Genomic DNA, 20,212 nt, shown 5'->3' on the forward strand with positions numbered 1-20,212 from the left:
ACCATTCTTCGGCTGCTACACCCATCTACTCCGAACACTGGTCTCCACGGGCGCAGTGACGCGCGCCCCTGGTTGGTGGGCTTCCTGGGACGGGAAAGACTTACTTGCGTCTCTGAAGGCGCTGAGCCACTAGAACGGAAGAGACGTGGAGGAGCGAAGTCGCTACTTCCTATATCCTCACTTCCAGCACGCAGGTCTGCGGGTCTGGGGATGTAGCTCAGTGGTAGAGCGCATGCTTTGCATGTATGAGGCCCCGGGTTCAATCCCCGGCATCTCCATGTTTTTCGCTTAGAATTAAGTTTTTCCCCGTCTGGATCACAGCCACACGACCAGAAGGCAAAGCAGGGAAGGGGACCCAAAGCCCCCGCATCAGCTGGCTTAAGAAGGGAGCTCCGTTGGAGAGGGCGACGCTAGTCAAACGCCCTTGGTCTCAATCACAGATGCCCGTGTCCTCTCCCCTGGAGATTCGGATTCAGGTCAGCAGTGGGCTGCGTTTTTAAACAAACACTCCTAGTGACTCACGTCATCAAGCAGTTAGGAAACACTGGATTTCTAAGGAGGGTTTTGCAACTGTCCATTCATTCCGTAACTCCTGAGCACCTAGTGCCAAGAAATGTGGACACATCGAGCGCCTACTGTGTGCTCAGGTAGCGTCAAGTACCCTTGTATCCCTGGATACCCCGGGCAAGGTTTCTCAGCCCTCCTGTCCTCAGTATTCCAGTCTAGGTAACCAGCAATAAGCAAGTAGCAATGAGCTTTATGAATACGGTAATTGTGATGAGATGGAGACTAAAGGGGGAGGACGTGGAGGCTGCCGCAGATGAAGTGTCAGGGGGGCCTGTCTGCAGAAAGGGGAAATGGCAGGTGCAAAGGCCCTGAGGTTGAAGGGGGGTAGGGGGAGGAATCTGCATTGAGGGGACAGAAAAAAGCCCTGTGCAGGGTTAATGAATGAGGGAAGGAGAGGGTTGAATCTTTCAAGACACTGGAAGGCCTGTTGCAGGGGAATGACGTGATTTACTTAGGTTTTAAAACAGCTCCCTCTGGCTGCCATGTGGAGTCCACCATAGGCGGGAAGAGTGGACATGAGACCCGCTAGGAAGCCACTGCCGTGGCCCAAGCGGGAGCTGCTGGAGGCTCGCTGGAAGCGCACAGCAGGGGAAGTGGGGAACACGAGGGGCTTCTGGACACATCCCGGACGTGGACTAACAACACCTTGCAGATGGCTTAAACGCGGGGGGAGTGGGGTAGGGGAGACCGCCTAGTTTGGGGGAACAGTAGGGTTAGTAGCTAGGCTGTGGAGAAAGTGAATAGTTTTGGAATATTAAACACGTCTCTCTGTTGTTTTGTCTTACGTGTGTGTTTATATTACAGAATTTGTGTTTATTTTTTACTTTTCTGGCTGTGCTGCGCGGCTTGCAGGAACTTAGTTCCCCAACCAGGGATCGAACCCGTGCCCCCTGCAGTGGACCACCAGGAAATTCCCGAATTTATGTGTTGATATTAACACAAACGGATTCAGGAAAAATACCTAAGTAAAAATGAGAAGAATGATCAACGTCTACAGGCTCACGGCGCCACAGGATTACCACTAACACGCTCATGAGCATCCATCCAAACTAGTCTCCACGTACGTGTGTGTACGCGCACGTGCAGGCTGTCCCCGGGCCACCCCCATGTTCAGAGGTTGGCCCAAAGAACTCAGGAGACGCGGTATACACCTGTTGTCACAGTCAAGGTTTATTACAGCAACGCAGCCAGCGGGGAGCTGACTCCGGGGAGGGGACGCCCACTCCACAGGAGCCGGCGGGAGCCCTGGCAGACCTCGCTGGCTGTGGGCAGGGTGCACCACAGCCGCAGGGAACAGGGAGCGGAGGAAGGGCCCGTGATCGCCTGCTGCTCTACAAGGGACTAATGTCGTCCACAGAGCACGTTTAAAGCAAGATCAGCATGGGAGATGAAACCATGACCCACCCTGTAATAAAGAGTTACAAAAGCCACCCCGTGTGGGACTGTGCAGGGCGGCAGCGAGCTGTGCCCAGAACCGAGCCAAGACGACCACGGGTGTCCAGGGGCTCCACCTGCCTGCTGGGCGCAGTCTGGGGTCAGGGTGCCCATGGCGGACACCGGCCACTGCCAGCCCCCTGGGTCCGCAGGCCAGTCCTCGGCCCTGCAGGTCGGCACCGGGTCAGCAGTCAGCAGTGGGCGGCCAGGCTTTCTCGACGTTGGCGTGCACGGCCTGCGGGATCCACTCACAGTACTCGGCCAGCAGGTCTGCAGGGGTGGGAGGGAGGACGGTCAGAGCGGCTCTGTGCCCGCCCGCCTGCCGCAGGGCACACCCTCCCACTAAGCCTGGGCTCCCTCGGTGGCCCCACCCTGTCCCCCCACGATGCCCTCGCCACGGGGCACCCTTCCTGGTCAGACTCACATTTGGGGTTCTTCCTCCAAGCAGCCAGCAAGGCGTCTCGGCAGTCGGCTTTCTCAGCAACAAGGGCTCTCAGGAGGCTCTCTGTCCTGGGCTGCAGCCTGCGGGTGGGGAGGCAGGACGTGGGGCGTCATGAGGCCCACATGCTGGTACCACTGCCAGGCCTGCCCAGGAACTGCAGGAAGTCCCCTTCCCTCCAGCAGGCTGGAGGTGCTGGCCGGATCGAAGGATCCAGACTCCATCGCCTCCCACCACTTACCTCTGACCCGCCCGGCCCAGGCTGCTCCCACACACGGTGCCTGTCCATCTGGAACCTTCCTCCAGACTCCTGCCCGGCTCGCAGCCCTGTCAGCCTTTCCTGACTGAGCCCGCCCGCCCGCCGCCTCACCTCCACATCCTGCTTTGACCCTTCGTAGCTGTGCCACTCCCGCCACTTGTACTAGTTCTGTTTGGGGACAACCTCCCTGCCCTGGGACATGCCACGGGACAGGGTCATGGCTCGACCCTAACACGAGGATGTGCTTGGCACAGAGCGGATGCTCAGAACCAAGTGCTGGCTGGAGAACTTGGCTGGCAGGGGCTCCTGGACCCACAGCCTCACCCCGAGTCCCCAGGAGTGCCACGAGAGAAGAGACTCCTGTCGTCCTAAGGCCCTCAGTGGGTGGGGTCTGTTATGGCGGCCCCAGGACACTAGTCTCAGCTCCCTCCACCACCACCTGCGGAGCCGACGCCCCCGGGAGAGACTGTACCTGGCCCACGTCTTCAGCATCGTGCTGGGGCTGGACAGCAAACAGCCCTTGTACGAGGCCAGCTTGTGGAAGACCTGGGGAGAGACCACAGGATGGGGTGAGAGATCTGGGGCTCACGTCCCACCCGAGGTGCCAAGGAAGGCGCCGAGGGAGCTGTGTCGCCTACCTGCCCCTCCAGCAGAACCTGGGCAAAGTGCTTGTAGCAGTCGAGGCCTTCCGGAAAATCCACCTGGACCGCGGGGAGCGGCCAGCCGACGCGACCTGGGGCGCGTGAGCCGGTGAGCAGGGGCCACGATGGAGCCCCACGCCATCCTCCCCTGCCAGTCCCCTCCCCGCCTGCCAAGGGGGCCCGCAGCCTGGGATGACACGGCGCAGGACACACACACCGCCCAGGGCACGCGGGAGGCGGGACCACGTGTCCAGTGGAGCCCAAGGCCGCCGGGAAGTCACGCCGACTCACAGAACACACTGGCCCGGTGACACAGCACCCGCCCCTTCTCGGGGCAGTAGGCGGGGGGCGGCTCCTCAAGGGGCTTGTCAAACTGGCAGTAAGACGGCAGCAGCACCGGGATCCACTGCACCTCCACCGTCGAGACGCCTGGGGGCCCGGAAAGAAGGGGTGGGGGCTCGGCGAAGGCTCGTGGGTTCTCCCCTCAAGGGCCCAGCGACACGGCTCACCAGAGCCACGCGGGTCAGGCGAGGGGCTGGCCAGCTGCGCTACCTTTCATGTACATCTTGGTGGTCTCCACAATTTCCTGGTAGACCACAAACTCGGGGAGCTCCCTGAAGAGCACGGAGCTGGGGTGGATGAAGACTGGGTCGTCGAGGAGGGGGGTCTGCGAGAGAGACGGCGGGTGGGCGTGAGCCTGGGGCATGCGTGAGCGCCAGGTGAGGCTGACCCCCTGAATCCAGTCACACCCTCAGCCAGGAAAGGAGAGCATCCGTCAACCGACGAACGGCCACCCTGGCGGCGAGTGTCCGCCGACGGAGCGCGTACCCTGCCGTGAGAGGTACTGACACGGGCAGCAGCGCGACCCGCCAAAAAGCGCAGCACTGAGCGAAGGAAGCCAGTCCAAGAGGCCACGCAGTGGAGGATCCCACTCGTGTGAAACGCGTAGAACAGCAAATCCGTAGAGACAGAGAACAGATTCACGGGGTGGGGAGACTCAAGAGAAAATGGGGAGTGACCACAATGGCTATCCGGAGTCTTTTTGGGATAATAAACACGTTCTGAAATTACTTGTGGTGCTGGGCGCACAACTCTGAATGGACTAAAACCCCCTGAATTGTACACTTTACAGCGGCCAGTTGTATGAGATGTGCTTCTATCTCCATTCAGTGAAGTTGGGGTGAAGCTCACGCCCAAGGGAGAAGCGGCTGCACCGTCACCCCACCTTGGCCCTGGGTGGGGCCTTCCCAGAGGCAGCGGGACCCGTGACCCAGGAGGATAGGCCCACCCACACCCAAGGGTCCCCCCGGCTGCCCCTCACAGGCGTCCTGACGTTGCCCAGAGCTGGGCGTCTGGAGTGCCCCAGCTGCCAGGACGTGAGACGGAGGGCAGGGAGGGCGGGGGGCCCGGGCGCAGCGACTGCCCTGCTGCCCATCCCTGAGCCAGCGTCCAACCTTGTAGGCGTTCTTCCACTTGTCGTCCAGCAGGTCCTCACTCTGGACCCTGCGGGCCAGGTGGTCACCCAGGCCGGCCGTCACGATCTGCCGCAGGTAGGTCACCTGGCTCTCGGAAGGCGGCTGCATCTTGGGGTCCACGAAGAGCCCGGCCTCGGGGCACATGGCGTTGACTGGGGGCAGACCGAGGCGTGAGGAAGGCGAGGCGGGGGCTGGCTCCGCCCGGCCTTCTGGAAGGCCCCACGCTGATCAGCTCGGAGCTCTGGCCTCAGCGACCTGCGCATCTCGGCCCCCGTCCACCGAGGATGCCCACCCACACCCATGCCTGCCTCGTCCTCGGGACGAAACCCCAATTCCCTTGCGGGCAGCGGACCGTGCTGCCGCGAGAGCCCGCACTTGACTCCCTGTCGGCCTTGGGGCAGGGAGCACGCCCAGCCAGGAGACGTGACAGACGAGGCACGCTCTCTGAGCAGGACAAGTGTGGAGGCCACCTCTCCCCTCGAGGGCCCTGCGCTGCTGAGCCCAGGCGCGAGACGCAGGGCGAGGCCTCCTTCTTCTGCATGAGAAGGATCTGAAGCTCTGGAACACTTGGCAGGTGGGGAGAAAGGAGGTGGGGCTTTGGGCCCTGCTGCTTGTGGCGGGAGGAGGCGGCAGGGACAAAACGACAGGAGCAGGACGGGGGACGCAGGTGGGGAGAGTGGGCTTGCGGATCTTAGCTCCCCGACTGGGGACCGAACCCGTGGCCCTACAGTGGAAGCATGGGGTCCTAACCACTGGACCGCCGGGGAAGTCCAGGGCTTTCTGTTCTGAGGTTTGCAATGTAAATCTGTCTTCCCTACAAAACCTTCAGTGACACCTATGTTGTTAAAAAGCGAGAGTAGAGGAAAGAAACAGGAAGAAGGCAGAACACGGACAGGACGCAGAGGACCTGCCACCCACGCCCAGCCCTGATGTGGCTTCAAACGGGTCCGGTCCCCACCACCACTCAGACCAACAGGAGCGGAAAGCAGGGGCTGAACCGTCCGCTGCTCCCCGACTCCAACAAGAGGGGCCCCTTCCACTGCTGGAGAAGCAAACCAGGGCCGGACCCTACTCAGGAGCAGGGACCCCTGCACAAGGCTGCTGGGCAGGAGGTGCAGCCAGCAGTTGGTCCAGGCCAGAGCCGGGACAAAGGGTGACGAGAGGGATGTCATCAAGGAAAGGATGAGACGGACAGACAGCCTGACGGGAGAGCGTGCACATGTCACTGCCCTGCTCGTGTGCATGTCCTCGAAGGACCACCAAAGTGGCGAGCACTAAAACAGATTTTAACGAATAGGTGAATTCGCAAATGTGGACTCTGTGAATAACGGAGGTCGACTGTACATGGGTGACGTCGCTCAAAAGCGACTTTAAACGTCAACGGGGTCAAGTTCTCTGCCGGGCGCAGGGCCGTACCCGCAGTGGTCAGCTGACCCCTCAGGCGCCGGATCTCCATCATGGCCCTATACCGCAGACCGTTGGCCTCACAGAACTGGGGAGAGCAGCCCGCGTACTCGCAGGCTCCCACGGCGCCTGTGGATGGGGGGGCGTCACTCATTCTCGCTGCCCCGTCCCACCCCGCGTGACCTCCCCACCAGCCACACTCCACGCCACGCAGGGCACTCACCAAGCAGCACCATAAGGTCCCCGAGTTTCAGAGAGGCTCCCTGCCCCGCCCAGATCCTCTTCATCTGGGCTACCCGGGCCCGCCTGCCCTTCAGCCTGGCGAGCTCCTCGTCGCTGGCAGCTGGCCTGCGAACACACACACCACCCAGGCTGTTGCCCTGGCCGCACACGGCTGCAGAGGCAGGGAACACGCCAGTTACCCAGGGTGAGCCCCAAAATGCCTGGTGGGGTCACTGATCAACATGCCCACGATCGTGGGAATTCCCTGGCGGTCCAGTGGTTAGGACTCTTGCGCTTCCACTGCAGGGAGCATGGGTTTGATCCCTGGTCAGGGAACTAAGATCCCACAAGGTACACAGCACGGCCAAAAACAAAAACAAAAACAGAAACAGAGATCGGTAGAGATGAGAACACTGCCAGGCGCAGGACGGGCGAGGGTCTCGCACAAGACCACTCAACAGGTCAGTGATGCCCCAGGAGGCTCCACATCGTGGCTCAGCCGAGGGCAGGCAGCCCCCGAACGCCCAGCCCCCGTCCCCCACCTGTCCAGCTCCTCAAACAGCTCCCGGACCGTCATGGCAGCCACGATGGTGATGGCGTACGGCAGGCAGTCGTGTTGCCTGCTCAGCGCCAGCATCTTGGCGTAGCGCGGTGCCACGGGGAACGTGGCCATGGTCCTGCCCAGCTCAGTGATGGGGCAGCTCCACCGGGACCTCTGCAGCTGCTTCACCCTGGAGGATGGAGGTCTGTGATGGGTGCGGGGAAGGCTCCACGAGAAGCCTTCGGACCAAGAGGCCTGGTGCTCCGTCAGCTTGGGAGAGGGGAGAGGGCAGGGAACGGGGCGGGACCTGGGCTCCCCACTTCCCCCGAGCTCCTGCCCTACCTTTCTGTTTTTGGGGGCGCCTGCAGGGCACCCAGTGCGATCAGCAGCTCCTCGGCGGCGATGAGGGCCTCCACGGACGGGGGCGTCGGGAAGGGGAAGTTGATGACCTGGGACACAGGGAGACATGGCAGGAGACAGGTGAATGCGGAGGAGGAAGCAGGGGACCAGGCCTGGCAGGAGGACGGGGCTCCTACCGCCTGCCCTCCAAGCACCACTCACACTCAGAACATGGGACACGGGGGCCTGGACACACGCAAAGTCCACGTGCCGGGGAAACTCCACCGGCCCTCTTCCTTCATTCATTCACATCATCCACTCACTCAGAAGCATGTACTGAGCACCTCGTGTGCGCCAGACGCTGTTCTTGGCGATGGAGATAGAGAAAAACAAGACAAGGACTCAGCCTCCATTGAGCTTTCATTCAGCCAGAAGGGGCCGCAGACGACCCGTGAGTACACACGAGAATAAACGTCATCACAGGAGAAAATGTGCCCAGACAGTGAGATGATCAGGGGATAGATCAGGGACGGGGAGTGACCGGGGTCAGGGGGGGTGGCACCTTAGAGTGACCAACTCAAAACAAGCATTAAAATAAACATCTGTACACAGATGTTCACAGCGCCACTAGGCACGGCAGCCGAAAGGTGGGGACAACCCAGACATCCATCGATAGGTGGATAAACCAGCGTCCATCCCTACGATGGAGTGTGACTCAGTCATAAAATGAACGAAATTCTGACACGTGCTAGTGTGGACGAACCTTTAAAACACAACGCTGCTAAGTTCAGCTGTGGATGGTCCAAACAACAGAAATATAAAACAGGTATCGATTTATAATATTTGCTGAAATAAACTGACTCTGATTCAAACTGTCAGCTAGGTTCTTTGACACTGAAAATAAAATACCAAACATAACTAATGTAAAAACTTTTAGCAATGAAAAGCATGACCCTATCTTTTCTATCATCTTACTGTGTATTGAACTGATAAATGAAGTTTACATTGGCTAAAAAAAACCCCGAAAAAAACAAACCACGATGCTGAGTGAAAGAAGCCAGACAAAAAAGGACAAATATCATATGATTCCCTTTTTATGAAACGTCCAAAATGTACAATCCGTAGGGACAGCGAGAAAGCAGCCTCGTGGGTGTCAGGGGCTGCGGGGAAGCGAGGGCTGGGACTGACTGCTGATGGGGGCGGTTCTCTCTGCCTGCGCCAGCCCTCCCGCAGCAGGGCAGAGGCGGGCACCCCTGGACACACTCAGTGGGCGCAGCACTGAGGAGGTGGGGGGCCCACAAGAAACCGGCAGGGGGCTGGGCAAGCACCACAGGGCTCAGCTCCTCGAGCTTCCTGGGCCGCAGGGAAGGAGGAACAGCCCGTGAGGGGCTGGGGTCGCCCTTGCCCCCCAGATCGGACACAGGTACCCTGGCAGATCAGTGGGGTGATGGCAGGGCTAGGGCTGCAACTGACCTTTTCAATGTTGAGAGCTTTCATCTGAAGGGTCAAGTCTTCAACAGGTCTCCGGGTGATTTCAGGAGGGGGGAACTTCTCAAAGTCCCCGAAAACCGCAGATGAATACAGTCTGAACAGAAGGAAGCACGAGAGACTAGGAAATGTTAAGTGAATAAGGAAGAAACTCAGCCCAGCTACCTGGCATTGAATCTTGACTCCACCACTTCACTAGGCGAGGGGTTTACCCTCTTCCTGCCTCACTTTCCTCACCTGTGAAATGGGCGAACATAGCAGCTGCCCCGTTGGGATTGGTGAAGATACTTCAGGTATCTTCACATAAGACTGCTTAGAACTGCCTGGCACACGGCACTCGGGACGTTTTAACTACTTTATTGCTTACGAGTTTTCTTGGCATAGTTTCTCGATTTTCTTTTCTTTTGTAACGTAAAGCAACGTTGAAAAGAACAGCATACAGCTATTGAAAACAAACAAATAAAACCCAGCATACAGACTGGGAGAAAATATTTCCCAATGATGCCTCTGACAAGGACCCAGCACTAGGATTATAGAAAGAACATTTACAACTCACCAATCAAAACACAAACCATCTGACCAAAAAGTAAACGATAGGGACTCCCCTGGTGGCACAGTGCTTAAGACTCCATGCTCCCAATGCAGGGTGCCCAGGTTCGATCCCTGGTCAGGGAACTAGATCCCACGTGCATGCCGCAACTAAGAGTTCACACGCCACAACTCTGGAGCCCACGAGCCACAACTAAGGAGCCCACGAGCCTCAACTAAAGAGCCTGCCTATGGAGCCCGCCTACCGCGACTAAGACCTGGCACAACCAAGTAAGTAAATAAAATAAAATAACAAATACTATAAAAAGAAAAAAAGAAATGACGGATCTGAATAGACATCCCTGCAGAGAACACACACAAATGGCCCGTAAGCACGTGAAAAGATGCTCAACATCATTAGAGAAATGCAAACCAAGACCACTGTGAGATACCACCTCGTACTTTCATTTTTATAAAGTAGAAAATAGCGAGCATTGGTGAGATGTGGAGAAATTAGAACCTTCGCACGCTGCTGGTGAGAATGTATAGATAAAATGGAGTAGCCGCCGTGGAAAACAGTCTGGTCGTTCCTCAAATTGTGAAACACAGAGTCATCGTACAACCCAGCAATTCTACTCCTAGGTATATACCCGAGAGGCAGGGGAACAGACGTTCAAATACTTGTACATGAGTGTTCACGGCAGCACTATTCACAGTGGACAAAATGTGGACGCAACCCAAGAGTCTATCCACAGATGAATGGACAGTGAGATGTGGTCCCTCCACGCCAATGCATGTTACTCAGCCATTAAAAGGAATGAAGCACTGACACAGGCAACAGTGTGGATGAACCTTGAAAACATGATGCTGAGTGAAAGAAGCCACACACGAAAGGTCACATATTGTCCGATTCCATTTAGGGAAAATGTCCAGAATGAGCACGTCCGTAGAGATAGGAAGTAGATGAGTGGCTGCCGGGCGCTGGTGGGTTGGGAGTGGTAGGGAGATGCAGGGAGAAACTGATTAATGGGTACAACTGATAAATGCGGTCTCTTTGGGGGTGAAGAGAACGTTTAAAAATTAATAGTGGCGATGGCTGCACAACACTGTAAATATACTAAAACCCACAGAATTGCACACTTTAAATGGTGAGTTTTATGGTATGTGAACTTTACCTCAAAAAAGGTGTTAATAAAACAAAACAAAAATCGAGGTGCTGATAAACACAGGGCCTGACGTCAGCAGAATAAAGAAATAACACAAGTGCCTGAAAGCCAACAGAAAAGGGGGTGCGAAGGACGGCTTCCAGCGGGACACGGGACCCCCCTTTCCTCGCCCCTGGGTGGGTGACCACTGCACAGTGGCCCCAACGTCACTGGAGGGGCCCCCGGGAGCCCCACCTGTAGCAGTGGCCGGGCTCCGTCCGGCCCGCGCGTCCTGCCCGCTGATCGGCCGAGGCCTGGGAGACCCAGGTGATGCGGAAGGAGGACACGCCGGTGACACGGTCGTAGTACCGCTTCTTGACCTTTCCACAGTCCACCACGTACTTGATGCCTGGGATGGTGAGGGACGTCTCGGCCACATTGGTGGCCACAACACACAGCCGTGTCCCCTCTGGGGGAGGTTGGAAGACCTAGGATGGGGGGACGGGAGCAACAATAAAATTGACCTTTGTCCCACCAGAGTCAGGGAAGAATTTGTGGGACAGAGGTCAGAAGAAGTCAGCCAGGCAGGGCAGGGCCTGGAGGTGACTCTCCTCGCCTTGGGCCACTGCTCCCCAACTAAATGAGGGAAGCGTTTCCGTCCTCCGAGCAGGAGATCCCAATACCCTCTCAAAAGTCTGGGGCGCTGATCAGACAGCTGACGGAGAGGGTGACCCGGCGCCCGACCTGCTCCCACCTCAACGCCTTTGGGCGCTCCCCACCGGGCATCCATCCCAGGCCCCGCACGGTTACCTGCGCCTGCTTCTCCGGGGCCAGCAAAGAGTAGAGAGGGAGCACACGGAGGGGAAGCGAGGCATCGGGCTGCTCACCTGCAGGGGAGGCAGAGGCCTGCGGCTCCCAGCTCCCCTGCTGCCCAGCAACCCTGCCCGCTCCGCCGGGGAGGCCCCCCTGCAGCCCCGCTGCCAGGGCTCAACCCTGGGCACTGGCAGAGAGGGTCGGCAAAGCCAGCCACGCTGCAGCCTCTCCTCCTCGGAAGAGTCCCAGGCCCTGTGTGGGGACCCCTAAGGGCTTGATTCTGCCCCCCCGCAAACCCCCAAGGCCTGCGTTCACCCAGCAAAGCCAAACCCGGGGTTGGCGCCCCCATTACAACCGGCACAACAGAGACCTGAGGGCCTCCTCTGTGTCAGGCGGTTTCAGGAGCTCAGGGGACAGCAGGGGGCAGAGCAAGCAGGAACCCCAGCTCCCCTGGGGCTCGTTGCTGGAGAGGGCCCATCGCTCGACCCAAGCCCATGCGGTGGGAGCAGAGGCCGCGGCGGGTCCCACCTCCGTCCGTCCCGTCGTCCCCTAAGTCCAGGTCCAGGTCGGAGCCCAGGGACTCCTCATCCATTTCCCTGTCCTCGTCACCTCTGCCCGCTGGCAACACCGAGTAATTGTCCAAACTGATCTGGGGCAGCATCTACGGTAAACAAGACATCAGCACCGCGGGCTGCGAGGGACCCTGCGTAGAGAGCGGCATTGCGAGCAGCGCCTGCGGCCACGTGACCCTGGGCAGGTCACTCGGCCCCGTCCTGCGTCGGTGTCCTCATCTAAGAGCTGGGGATGATCACGGGACTTCTCGAAGGGCTGCCGTGAGGACGCTATGAGCTAACACACGTGCAGCCCTGAGACCACTGCCCTGGGCATCCACGCAGGCCCTGCTCAGGGCTCGGGGCTGGGCCTTCCAGAAACTTCCTCCAGGCCCCCAGTACCGGGAGCCTGGAATGTTTTAAGTCGCAGCCCACCCTGCAGCCTCCAGAGCGGCACCAGTCAACCCCTCCCTCCACGGCAGGAAGGTTCTAGACCCCTGCTGCCCAGCAAGGCCACCCACAGCCCCAGGTGTGTCTAACACGACTGAGGACTTGAATCTTAATTTTATTTGGTTTTAATTAAATTTATATCTGTGCAGCCATACAGGGCTAGCGGCCACCACATGGACAAGGCGGCTGCAGAGCCTGAGCTGCCCCCTCCGGCCTCTACGTACTGTGGCCTTGGCCTTCCTCGCCCGAGCCTGCGACTTCTTAAACCTCCGTGTTTCTTCTACCGAATCTTTCTGATCGTCCTTTTCTGGGAAAAGATGAGCAAGTTAGGGAGCAGGCCATCTTGTGGCTGGTGCCAGGTCATCAGGGTCCCGGTTAGGGTCACTGCATCTATCACCATGCACTGAGGGGATGGGAAGGCGGGCAGAGGGCCGGCTCTCTCTGGGGAGGCTCCAAAGCCCAGGCTGACCGCCCGCAGCCTCCTGGGTGAGGGGCTTCAGCTTGGGCTTACCTGGAGGCCTGGGCCTGGCGACCGGGAAGGCTCTCCTCAGCCTGCGGCACAGCGCGTGCACCTCTGCCTGCCCCGTCAGGAACACCAGGATGCCGCCTGTGGGGAAAACCAGCCCCGCCGTGACCCGCTCGTTCACGCAGCAGACGCTGCCTTGGCCGTGACCGTGTGCCAGGCCTTGATCTGAGAGCTGGGGCGCAAGGAAGTGCTGATCAAGCCAGGGCTGCAGAGGCCCAGACAAGCAACGGGCAGCTGCCCGCACACCGAGGGCGCTGGGACAAGGAGCTCAACAGTTGCCGTGGGAGCCGGCATCCCATCCCCCGCTATGAGCCCAAAACACGGGGAAAGCAGCTCTCCTCCGGGGAAGTGGGAGCAACCCAAGGGTCCACCACCTGGTGAACGGAACTAATGGAGCACGTGCCACGGGGATATGGTGAGAACTGTGAGGGGGTCAGGAGTGAGACTCAGGTGGGACGCACCTGTTCACCTGCCCTGTGTCTGTGGGGACAAAAGGCACCCTCCACCCCCCCACCCCCCACCCAGTTAGTCCCTGAAGCCTCGTGATCCTTGGGGCGGAACACGGCAGGGCAGGTGCTGTGAGCGCTCTGGACCAGTGACGACACTGAGGCACAGCGAGGCCGAGTGACCCCGAGTCCCGCTGCCTCCTCCCGGCCGGGGCCTCACCTGCGGGCAGCATGCGATGGATCTTGCAGACCTTTCGGAAGCACTCCCCACTGTAGTCGTCCAGCGGCGTCCGCTTGTTAAAATGCACGGTCACCGGGAACTGCCGGGACTCGACCTACGAGGATGCCCAGGGAAGCACGGGGTCGGGGTCGGGGGTCAGGGGTGACCTGAGCCCAGGCCCGGGCCCTCCCCTTCCCTGAACTCTCTGACCACGAAGGTCTCCGTTTGGTGCTACGATCCCACCCACCTCCCCCGCAGCAGGCGTCCTGCGCTCTGTCGCAGTCGACAGAGGGGCCCGGCCTCCCCCGGCACCCTGAGACCCCGGCCTGGGCGGTACCTTGATGACGGGGGGCGGCTGGGCGAAGAGCCGCTGGTTCTGGGTGAAGTCCTCCACCCGCAGCGTGGCCGACATGATGAGCAGCTTCAGCGGCAAGTGCCTCTGGGGGACGACAGACCCGGGAACCCATAGCCGCCCGGGGTCAGGAACACTGATGGGGGGCAGGGGGAGCCCTTGGGGGAGACCTGCCCTGCCCTCCTGGCCTCCCTCCAGCCCCACCTCGTCTCAATCCTCAATCCTCTTTCTGGTTGCCAAAGATCTAAGAAAGAAGTGGGCGGCAGTGGCTTGTTAAAGGAGCCCTTAAGATACCCCCAAAGGGACTTCCCTGGTGGCGCAGTGGTTAAGAATCCGCCTGCCAATGCTGGGGACACGGGTTCGAGCCCTCGTCTGGGAAGATCCCACATGCCGCGGAGCAACTAAGCCCATGAGCCACGACTACTGAGCTTGCGCTCTAGAGCCCAAGAGCCACGACTACTGAGCCCGTGTGCCACAACTACTGAAGCCCGTGAGCCGAGAGCCCATGCTCCACAACAAGAGAAGCCACCGCAATGAGAAGCCCGCGCACCGCAATGAAGAGTAGACCTGCTCGCCGCAGCTAGAGAAAGCCCACGCGCAGCAACGAAGACCCAGTGCAGCCAAAAATAAACAAATTAATTAATTTATTAAAAAAAAAATAGCCCCGAGGGACTTCCCCGGTGGTCCAGTAGTTAGGACTCAGTGCTTTCACTGCCGAGGGCGTGGGTTCAATCCCTGGTCAGGGAACTAAGATCCCCGCAAGCCGTGCGGCGTGGCCAAAAGGAATGAAAAAAAGATTCCTCCAAGTCAAGCTCTGATGGTGTGAGACGAGACGGGAGGGCCGAGCCTGGGGTCCACCGGGCACACCGGCACAATGGGTGTGGTGGTCTCAGCCCTCCCTCCCCCTCGACGTGACTGCGGTGGCGGGTGCCTGGTTCCCAGCCCCCTAGGCAGCACCTACTGTGCCCCCGGCGGGCTCTGCTCTCAAGCCCTTGGAAGCTGTCCTCTGAGGCTCGTAAGGTCCAAACCCCGAAGTTCAGCGTTTTCGGCGAACAGAAGCCAAGGTGAGAGGCACGGCGCAGACCAAAGGCCCCGTCTCCTTCCTGCAGCAACCTCCCCGTCTGCCCCAGCCCGCGTACCTCCCTGCATCTCCTGTTCTCCCCACCTCCCTCACTCCGCTCCGCCACCCTAGGCTGCCTGACAGGCCTCAACACACAAATCCAGACCATGGCGAGGACTAAAATCACGGGAAGTCCCAAGCGTGGGCGAGGACGTGAACTGGCAGCCTGTACCCTGCTGGCAGGAACATAAGGGACGCAGCCGCTGCGGAAGATGGTCTGGGATGGTCGAAATGGTTAAACGCAGAGCTCCCATGGGGCCTGGCAGCTCTGCTCCTGGGCACAGACCCAAGAGAAAGGAAACAAGTCCACACGGAGACCCGGACACGGACGTTCACGAGAGCCAAAACGCGGAAAGAGCCCAACTGTCCTCCAACAGATGAATGGATACATGAAATGTGGTCCCTCCACACATGATGACTCAGCCATGAAAAGGAAGGAAGCACTGACACAGGCCACAATGGAGATGAACTGTGAAAATGTGCTAAGTGAAAGAAGCCAGTCACAAAAGGCCACATGTTGTGTCTTTTCACTTACATGAAATACCCAGACTAGGTAAATCCACAGAGACAGAAAGTGCCCTGACGGACACCTGGAGATGGGGGAGTGCAGGAGGACGGGGTGACAGCCAAAGGGCACAGGGCTTCTTTTCAGGGTGACAGAAATATTTTAAAGTCGATCGTGGTGATGATATAACAACTCTGAATATGCTAAAAACCACTGAATCGTACACTGTAAGGGCATCCATTATGTAAAATAAAGTCCCAACCCCCCCCCACCAAGATATCAGGATAACACCTGCCCCAGGGCCTTTGCACCGGCTATTCTCAGTTCTCAGAATCTCCTCCCACCAGTACCCCTCCTCACTCACTCACTTCCTCCAGCCCCCCACTCAAAGGTCACCCTCTCAGTGAGTCTTCTCTCACTACCAACCCTCCACCTTCTGCCTGGCACTGCCCCCTCTCCCCGGCTTTGTCCGTCACCAGCTCACAGGTTTCCTGAGTTTGCTTACTGTCAGTTGCCCTCATGAAAATGGAAACCCCACAAAGGCAGGAGCCTCTGTCCTGTTCACTGTGATGTGCTCGGTGCCTGGCACACAGCACACACAGACCGGATGTCTACTTGATAAAGGTTCTGGGCGTGGTGAAGTGCTGACCTCTCGGCGGGGCTGGCAGGGGCCAGCACAGGACTGCTCCACAGAGCTCCCATCCCAGGGCAGCAGCCCTCTGACGTCCGCCCCTGCCTGACCTGGCGTGGGGGAGATGCAGGCAGAGGCAGACCCCAGGCCGGGCGCAGGGCAAGCATCTCAGAGCACGTGGAGCGTAAGGGCTTGGCTGGGTGGCCCCACCAGCGCTGCGGGTTCTGAAGACCCGGCTGGCGTCTCAGAGCCGGCTGCAGTGGAGCCTGGCCCACCACGGTCTCCTTGCTTGAGCCTGTTGCTCTGGACAGAGGGAAGGGTCACAGTGGATGAGGCTGGACCCAGGACAGGGACCACACAAGGTCTGTTTACACCAAGACCCGCAGCCCAGCACCGGGCCTGGGGGGTCCTGTCCCGGGAGACCCTCTCACGGCAGCAGCCTGGGTGTAGACCGCCGTGGGCTGTGGGAGCCGTGGCCTGGGACTCGGGGCTCCCCGGCACCCTCACCTACCTTCTCCCGGAGACACACTATGCGGGACAGGAGGCCGATGAGGATGTCAGTGTACACGCTCCTCTCGTGGGCTTCGTCAATGACCACCACCTTGTACTTGAGCAGCAGGAAGTCCTGGCAGGGGAGGTCGGGGGTGAGGCCAGCCAGCCGGGCCTGAGCACCCCAGGGTCACTGTGCACCCCAAGGTGCCTGCTCAAGGAGCCCCTCTGGTAGCCAGCACAGATCTGAGAGCGCTTGGCCTGCGGGGAGTCCTGGCCTATGACCCCGGGCCAGCTGCTTCACCTCCCGGGCCTCTTTCTTCATCTGTCAAATGGGACAACGGGACCCATCTCACGGGGTCAATGGTGAAGTTTCGATGACAACTACTATCTGTAAAGTACACAGCATGGGGCCTGGGCCCTGGCAGAGAAATTTCTAGAGAAAAGACAGCTACGATCTCTTAGAGCTGAGCTACCAAATGCAGATGCCCATGGGGCGGGGAGGGCAGGCAGGAAACAGGAACGAGGGGATGCTGGCTGGGGACCAGGGGCAAGAGCTCAGCACATGCCATACAGGAAGGGGCCATCGACACCACAACACACTCACAGCCACCGTCCCAGGTGGCCTTGAGGCAGGAGTCACCTCTGCTCTCCCAGTGACCCCTGCCCGGGGGACGTCATACAGCCCAAGAGAAGCAGTATGCATTTGGCTAACACACAGTCTGTGAACCAAACCACATTGAAAATACAAGTTCACGTTTCACGAGCACTTACGAGGTGGTGTGCTAAGGTGCTTTCGTGTGTCACACGATTTTTGCTTCAAAGCAATTAGGAGGAAGGTACCAGCTTGCAGATGGAGAAACCAAGGATCACAGAGGTTGCGTAACTTGCACAAGGTCACACAGCAGCACGGTGGTAAATACAGTGGTTTGCCAACATTCACTGCTCACACCCCAGGTGACAGCCTAGCCCCCCGCCCCCAGGCTTACCAGCCTTGCTTTGTGACACCAGATGAGCAACCAACCTTTTGGATTTCCTTGAGCAAGACGCCATCGGTCATGAACTTGATTCTGGTCTCTTCAGTCACGTTTCCCTCGTATCGGATCTGATAGGAGACGACCCTGTGGGCACAGGCTACGGCTCGGTCCCCCAGAGCTGCAGCTGCCTGGGGCTGCAGCCGTGCAGCCACTCCAAGGTGGGCAGAGGAGCAGGCCTGGCCCCGCTGGGCAGGCGGCCGAGGGGAGGGCCCACCGGCTCCCCCAGCAAGGCCCGGACACAGGCCCACCCCGCCTCCCTCTCCAGGAGCTGTCACGGGCAAGTGAAGAGCACGTCAATCAAACACACACACGGACCCTGGCTGGAGTCCGATGTGAACAACCAACTGTAAAAGCTGTTTAGGAGACAACCCGGGAAATGGGAACACGGACCGGAGCACACTCTGGAGTTATGATACACTCTTTAGTGGCGGTACTGCAGTTATGTTTTCAGAATCCTATTCTTAAAAAAAAACAAACCAGGGACTTCCCTGGTGGTCCCGTGGTTAGGACTCTGCGCTTCCACTGCAGGGGGCACGGGCTCGATCCCTGGTCAGGGAACTAAGATTCCCCAAGCCTTGGGGCGTGGCCAAGAAAACAAACAACCCAAAAAAACCCCAGACTCATGATCTTTCAGCCCCGCACAGTGAAACATTGAGGCTGAGATGACGCAAGACCTGAGAATTGCTCCAAACTGGGTCTCGGGTACGTGGGGGCTTATCATACTAGCCTCTCCACTTTTGTACACGCTTGAAGATTTTACACTAAAAAGCTGAAGAGAATTGGCCTTCCCTGGTGGCGCAGTGGTTGAGAATCTGCCTGCCGGTGCAGGGGACGTGGGTTCGAGCCCTGGTCCGGGAGGATCCCACATGCCGCGGAACGGCTGGGCCCGTGAGCCATGGCCGCTGAGCCTGCGTGTCCGGAGCCTGTGCTCCGCAACGGGAGAGGCCGCGATAGTGAGAGGCCTGCGCACTGCAATGGAGAGTGGCCCCCGCTTGCCACAACTAGAGAACGCCCTCGCACAGAAACGAAGACCCAACACAGCCACAAATAAATAAATAAATAAATTTAAGTTGAAGAGAATGAAAGGGGCAGCTTTGTATGTACTGTAACTTTCAAGGTACGCATTGAAATGCCACAAGAAAGATACAGAAGGGCGTGAACCGTATGAACCATTCACGCAGCAGCCAGACAGCGAGAAATACAGACACACAGAACTGCCTGTCTGTGCACACAACTGTCTAGGAGGAGCCACAGGAAATGTGCAGTAGTGGCTGCCACCGGGGAGGGGAGCTGGGGTGCCTCGCCCACCTAAGACGCGAACAGAACAAGGCTCCCCAGTTTGCGTGCTGGGCCCAGCGGGGGCAGGGTTCTGTCTCCAGAGCCAGGACGGGCCTGACCCATGGCAGGTCCTGGTCGGTAAACATCTGATGCCAGTGTGGATGGCGGGCACTCTGCCTCTATACGATTCTGTGCTTTCTTTTTTCTTTCTCCTTGGCCGCGTGGCGCAGCTCGTGGGATCTTTGTTCCCTGACCAGGGATGAAACCCAGGCCCTCGGCAGTGAAGGCGTGGAGTCCTAACCACTGGGCCGCCAGGGTATTCCCTACAGGTCAGACCACACTGGACACGCCGCCCCTTCCAGTCTGAACTGGACGGTCTGGGCTGAGACGCAGGCGTCTGCGTTACCAACACGGCGCGGAGCCACCCTCAGGCCAGGGCTATGCTGTGTTCAAACTGCTTCCCGAGGCAAGTCCTGCAGCCTTACTGCCGGGAGAGGGCTTTCCTCCTGGAAACCTGGGCTGTAAACTAACCCGGCCACGCTATTCACCTCCTGCCTGCCTTCGGCCATCTGCTGCTCTGCTCTGCCCTCAAGGCCCGTAAGGGCCACTCTGTCCCCTCACTAAGGGCCTGGCTGGCTTGTCCCTGCTTCACGACGCCCCTGGCAGGAGGGTCCTACTGTTGGCATGTAGGGAACCACCCTATGCTTAGATGCAGACGTGGCGCCCCCCGGGGGAACGAGGGCCTGCGCCGTGGCTCAGGTCTGGTGGGGCCAGAGGGCCACCCCCAACTCTCCCATAGGAGGCAGAGCCCTCACCGTGGTGACAGATTCATCTCCTTGGCCACTCGCTGGGACATGGCCATGGCGGCCACTCGGCGGGGCTCCGTGACGCCAATGATGCTGTTGTCACTGGGGGAGGAGAACACAAGGCATCAGGAGGGCTCCGCCCCACCCGTCTGCCCCGAAGTCACACGCGGCTCTGGAAGCGGCCCTCACTGGGGGTGACGGGACACGGGCGCCAAGCAAGGCACCACAGCATCACTTAACAACAGCAAAAGGGAACGGCCCACAGGGCATTCTACAGGAGACGCTCCGATAATCACGGGGCCAAGGGGTCCAGGCAGCCGCAACAAGAACGAGGCCTGGGTGGTCCTGAGCCTGCAGCCGGGGGGCTTGTCTGACCCAGCCGAGCGCACGTGCCTCCACAGAACCTACCCAGGGGACGGGTGGTGGATTCTGGGCAGGAAAGAGTTGACCCAGCAGGCCCGAGGCTGCTCTCCCTACAAAGCTCTGCTTCCAGGGCAGCCCCTGGC

The 20,212-nt window shown here is 59.2% G+C and overlaps 1 protein-coding gene and 1 non-coding gene across 3 annotated transcripts in view; one reads left to right on the top strand and one right to left on the bottom strand.

Annotated features, from left to right (window-relative positions):
• Window positions 1–206: 206 nt before the first annotated feature.
• On the top strand, window positions 207–278 carry TRNAA-UGC (transfer RNA alanine (anticodon UGC)). The gene has a single exon. It is a non-coding gene; the product is annotated as a tRNA-Ala (tRNA).
• A 1,435-nt stretch (window positions 279–1,713) lies between these two features.
• DHX37 (DEAH-box helicase 37) overlaps window positions 1,714–20,212 on the bottom strand; it is a 30,455-nt gene continuing 11,956 nt past the window's right edge. Inside the window, exons 6-27 of one of the 2 annotated variants that reach the window (XM_060170620.1) lie at window positions 19,716–19,808; window positions 17,610–17,706; window positions 16,608–16,721; window positions 13,826–13,927; window positions 13,489–13,603; window positions 12,808–12,903; window positions 12,521–12,603; window positions 11,824–11,956; window positions 11,293–11,369; window positions 10,738–10,970; window positions 8,795–8,906; window positions 7,325–7,431; window positions 6,984–7,172; window positions 6,443–6,567; window positions 6,232–6,348; window positions 4,795–4,967; window positions 3,893–4,007; window positions 3,632–3,769; window positions 3,338–3,432; window positions 3,172–3,245; window positions 2,426–2,523; window positions 1,714–2,271 (exon numbers count right to left, since the gene is read on the bottom strand). In XM_060170620.1, the coding sequence (XP_060026603.1) occupies window positions 2,186–2,271; window positions 2,426–2,523; window positions 3,172–3,245; window positions 3,338–3,432; window positions 3,632–3,769; window positions 3,893–4,007; window positions 4,795–4,967; window positions 6,232–6,348; window positions 6,443–6,567; window positions 6,984–7,172; window positions 7,325–7,431; window positions 8,795–8,906; window positions 10,738–10,970; window positions 11,293–11,369; window positions 11,824–11,956; window positions 12,521–12,603; window positions 12,808–12,903; window positions 13,489–13,603; window positions 13,826–13,927; window positions 16,608–16,721; window positions 17,610–17,706; window positions 19,716–19,808 (2,572 nt within the window). In that variant the 3' untranslated portion in view covers window positions 1,714–2,185. The remainder of the gene's footprint in view (window positions 2,272–2,425; window positions 2,524–3,171; window positions 3,246–3,337; window positions 3,433–3,631; window positions 3,770–3,892; window positions 4,008–4,794; window positions 4,968–6,231; window positions 6,349–6,442; window positions 6,568–6,983; window positions 7,173–7,324; window positions 7,432–8,794; window positions 8,907–10,737; window positions 10,971–11,292; window positions 11,370–11,823; window positions 11,957–12,520; window positions 12,604–12,807; window positions 12,904–13,488; window positions 13,604–13,825; window positions 13,928–16,607; window positions 16,722–17,609; window positions 17,707–19,715; window positions 19,809–20,212) is intronic. The other variant, XR_009544357.1, reaches the window with a different exon arrangement.

Source organism: Lagenorhynchus albirostris, chromosome 14 (assembly GCF_949774975.1).
Source record: "Lagenorhynchus albirostris chromosome 14, mLagAlb1.1, whole genome shotgun sequence".
In the NCBI taxonomy this organism is placed as follows: domain Eukaryota; kingdom Metazoa; phylum Chordata; class Mammalia; order Artiodactyla; family Delphinidae; genus Lagenorhynchus; species Lagenorhynchus albirostris.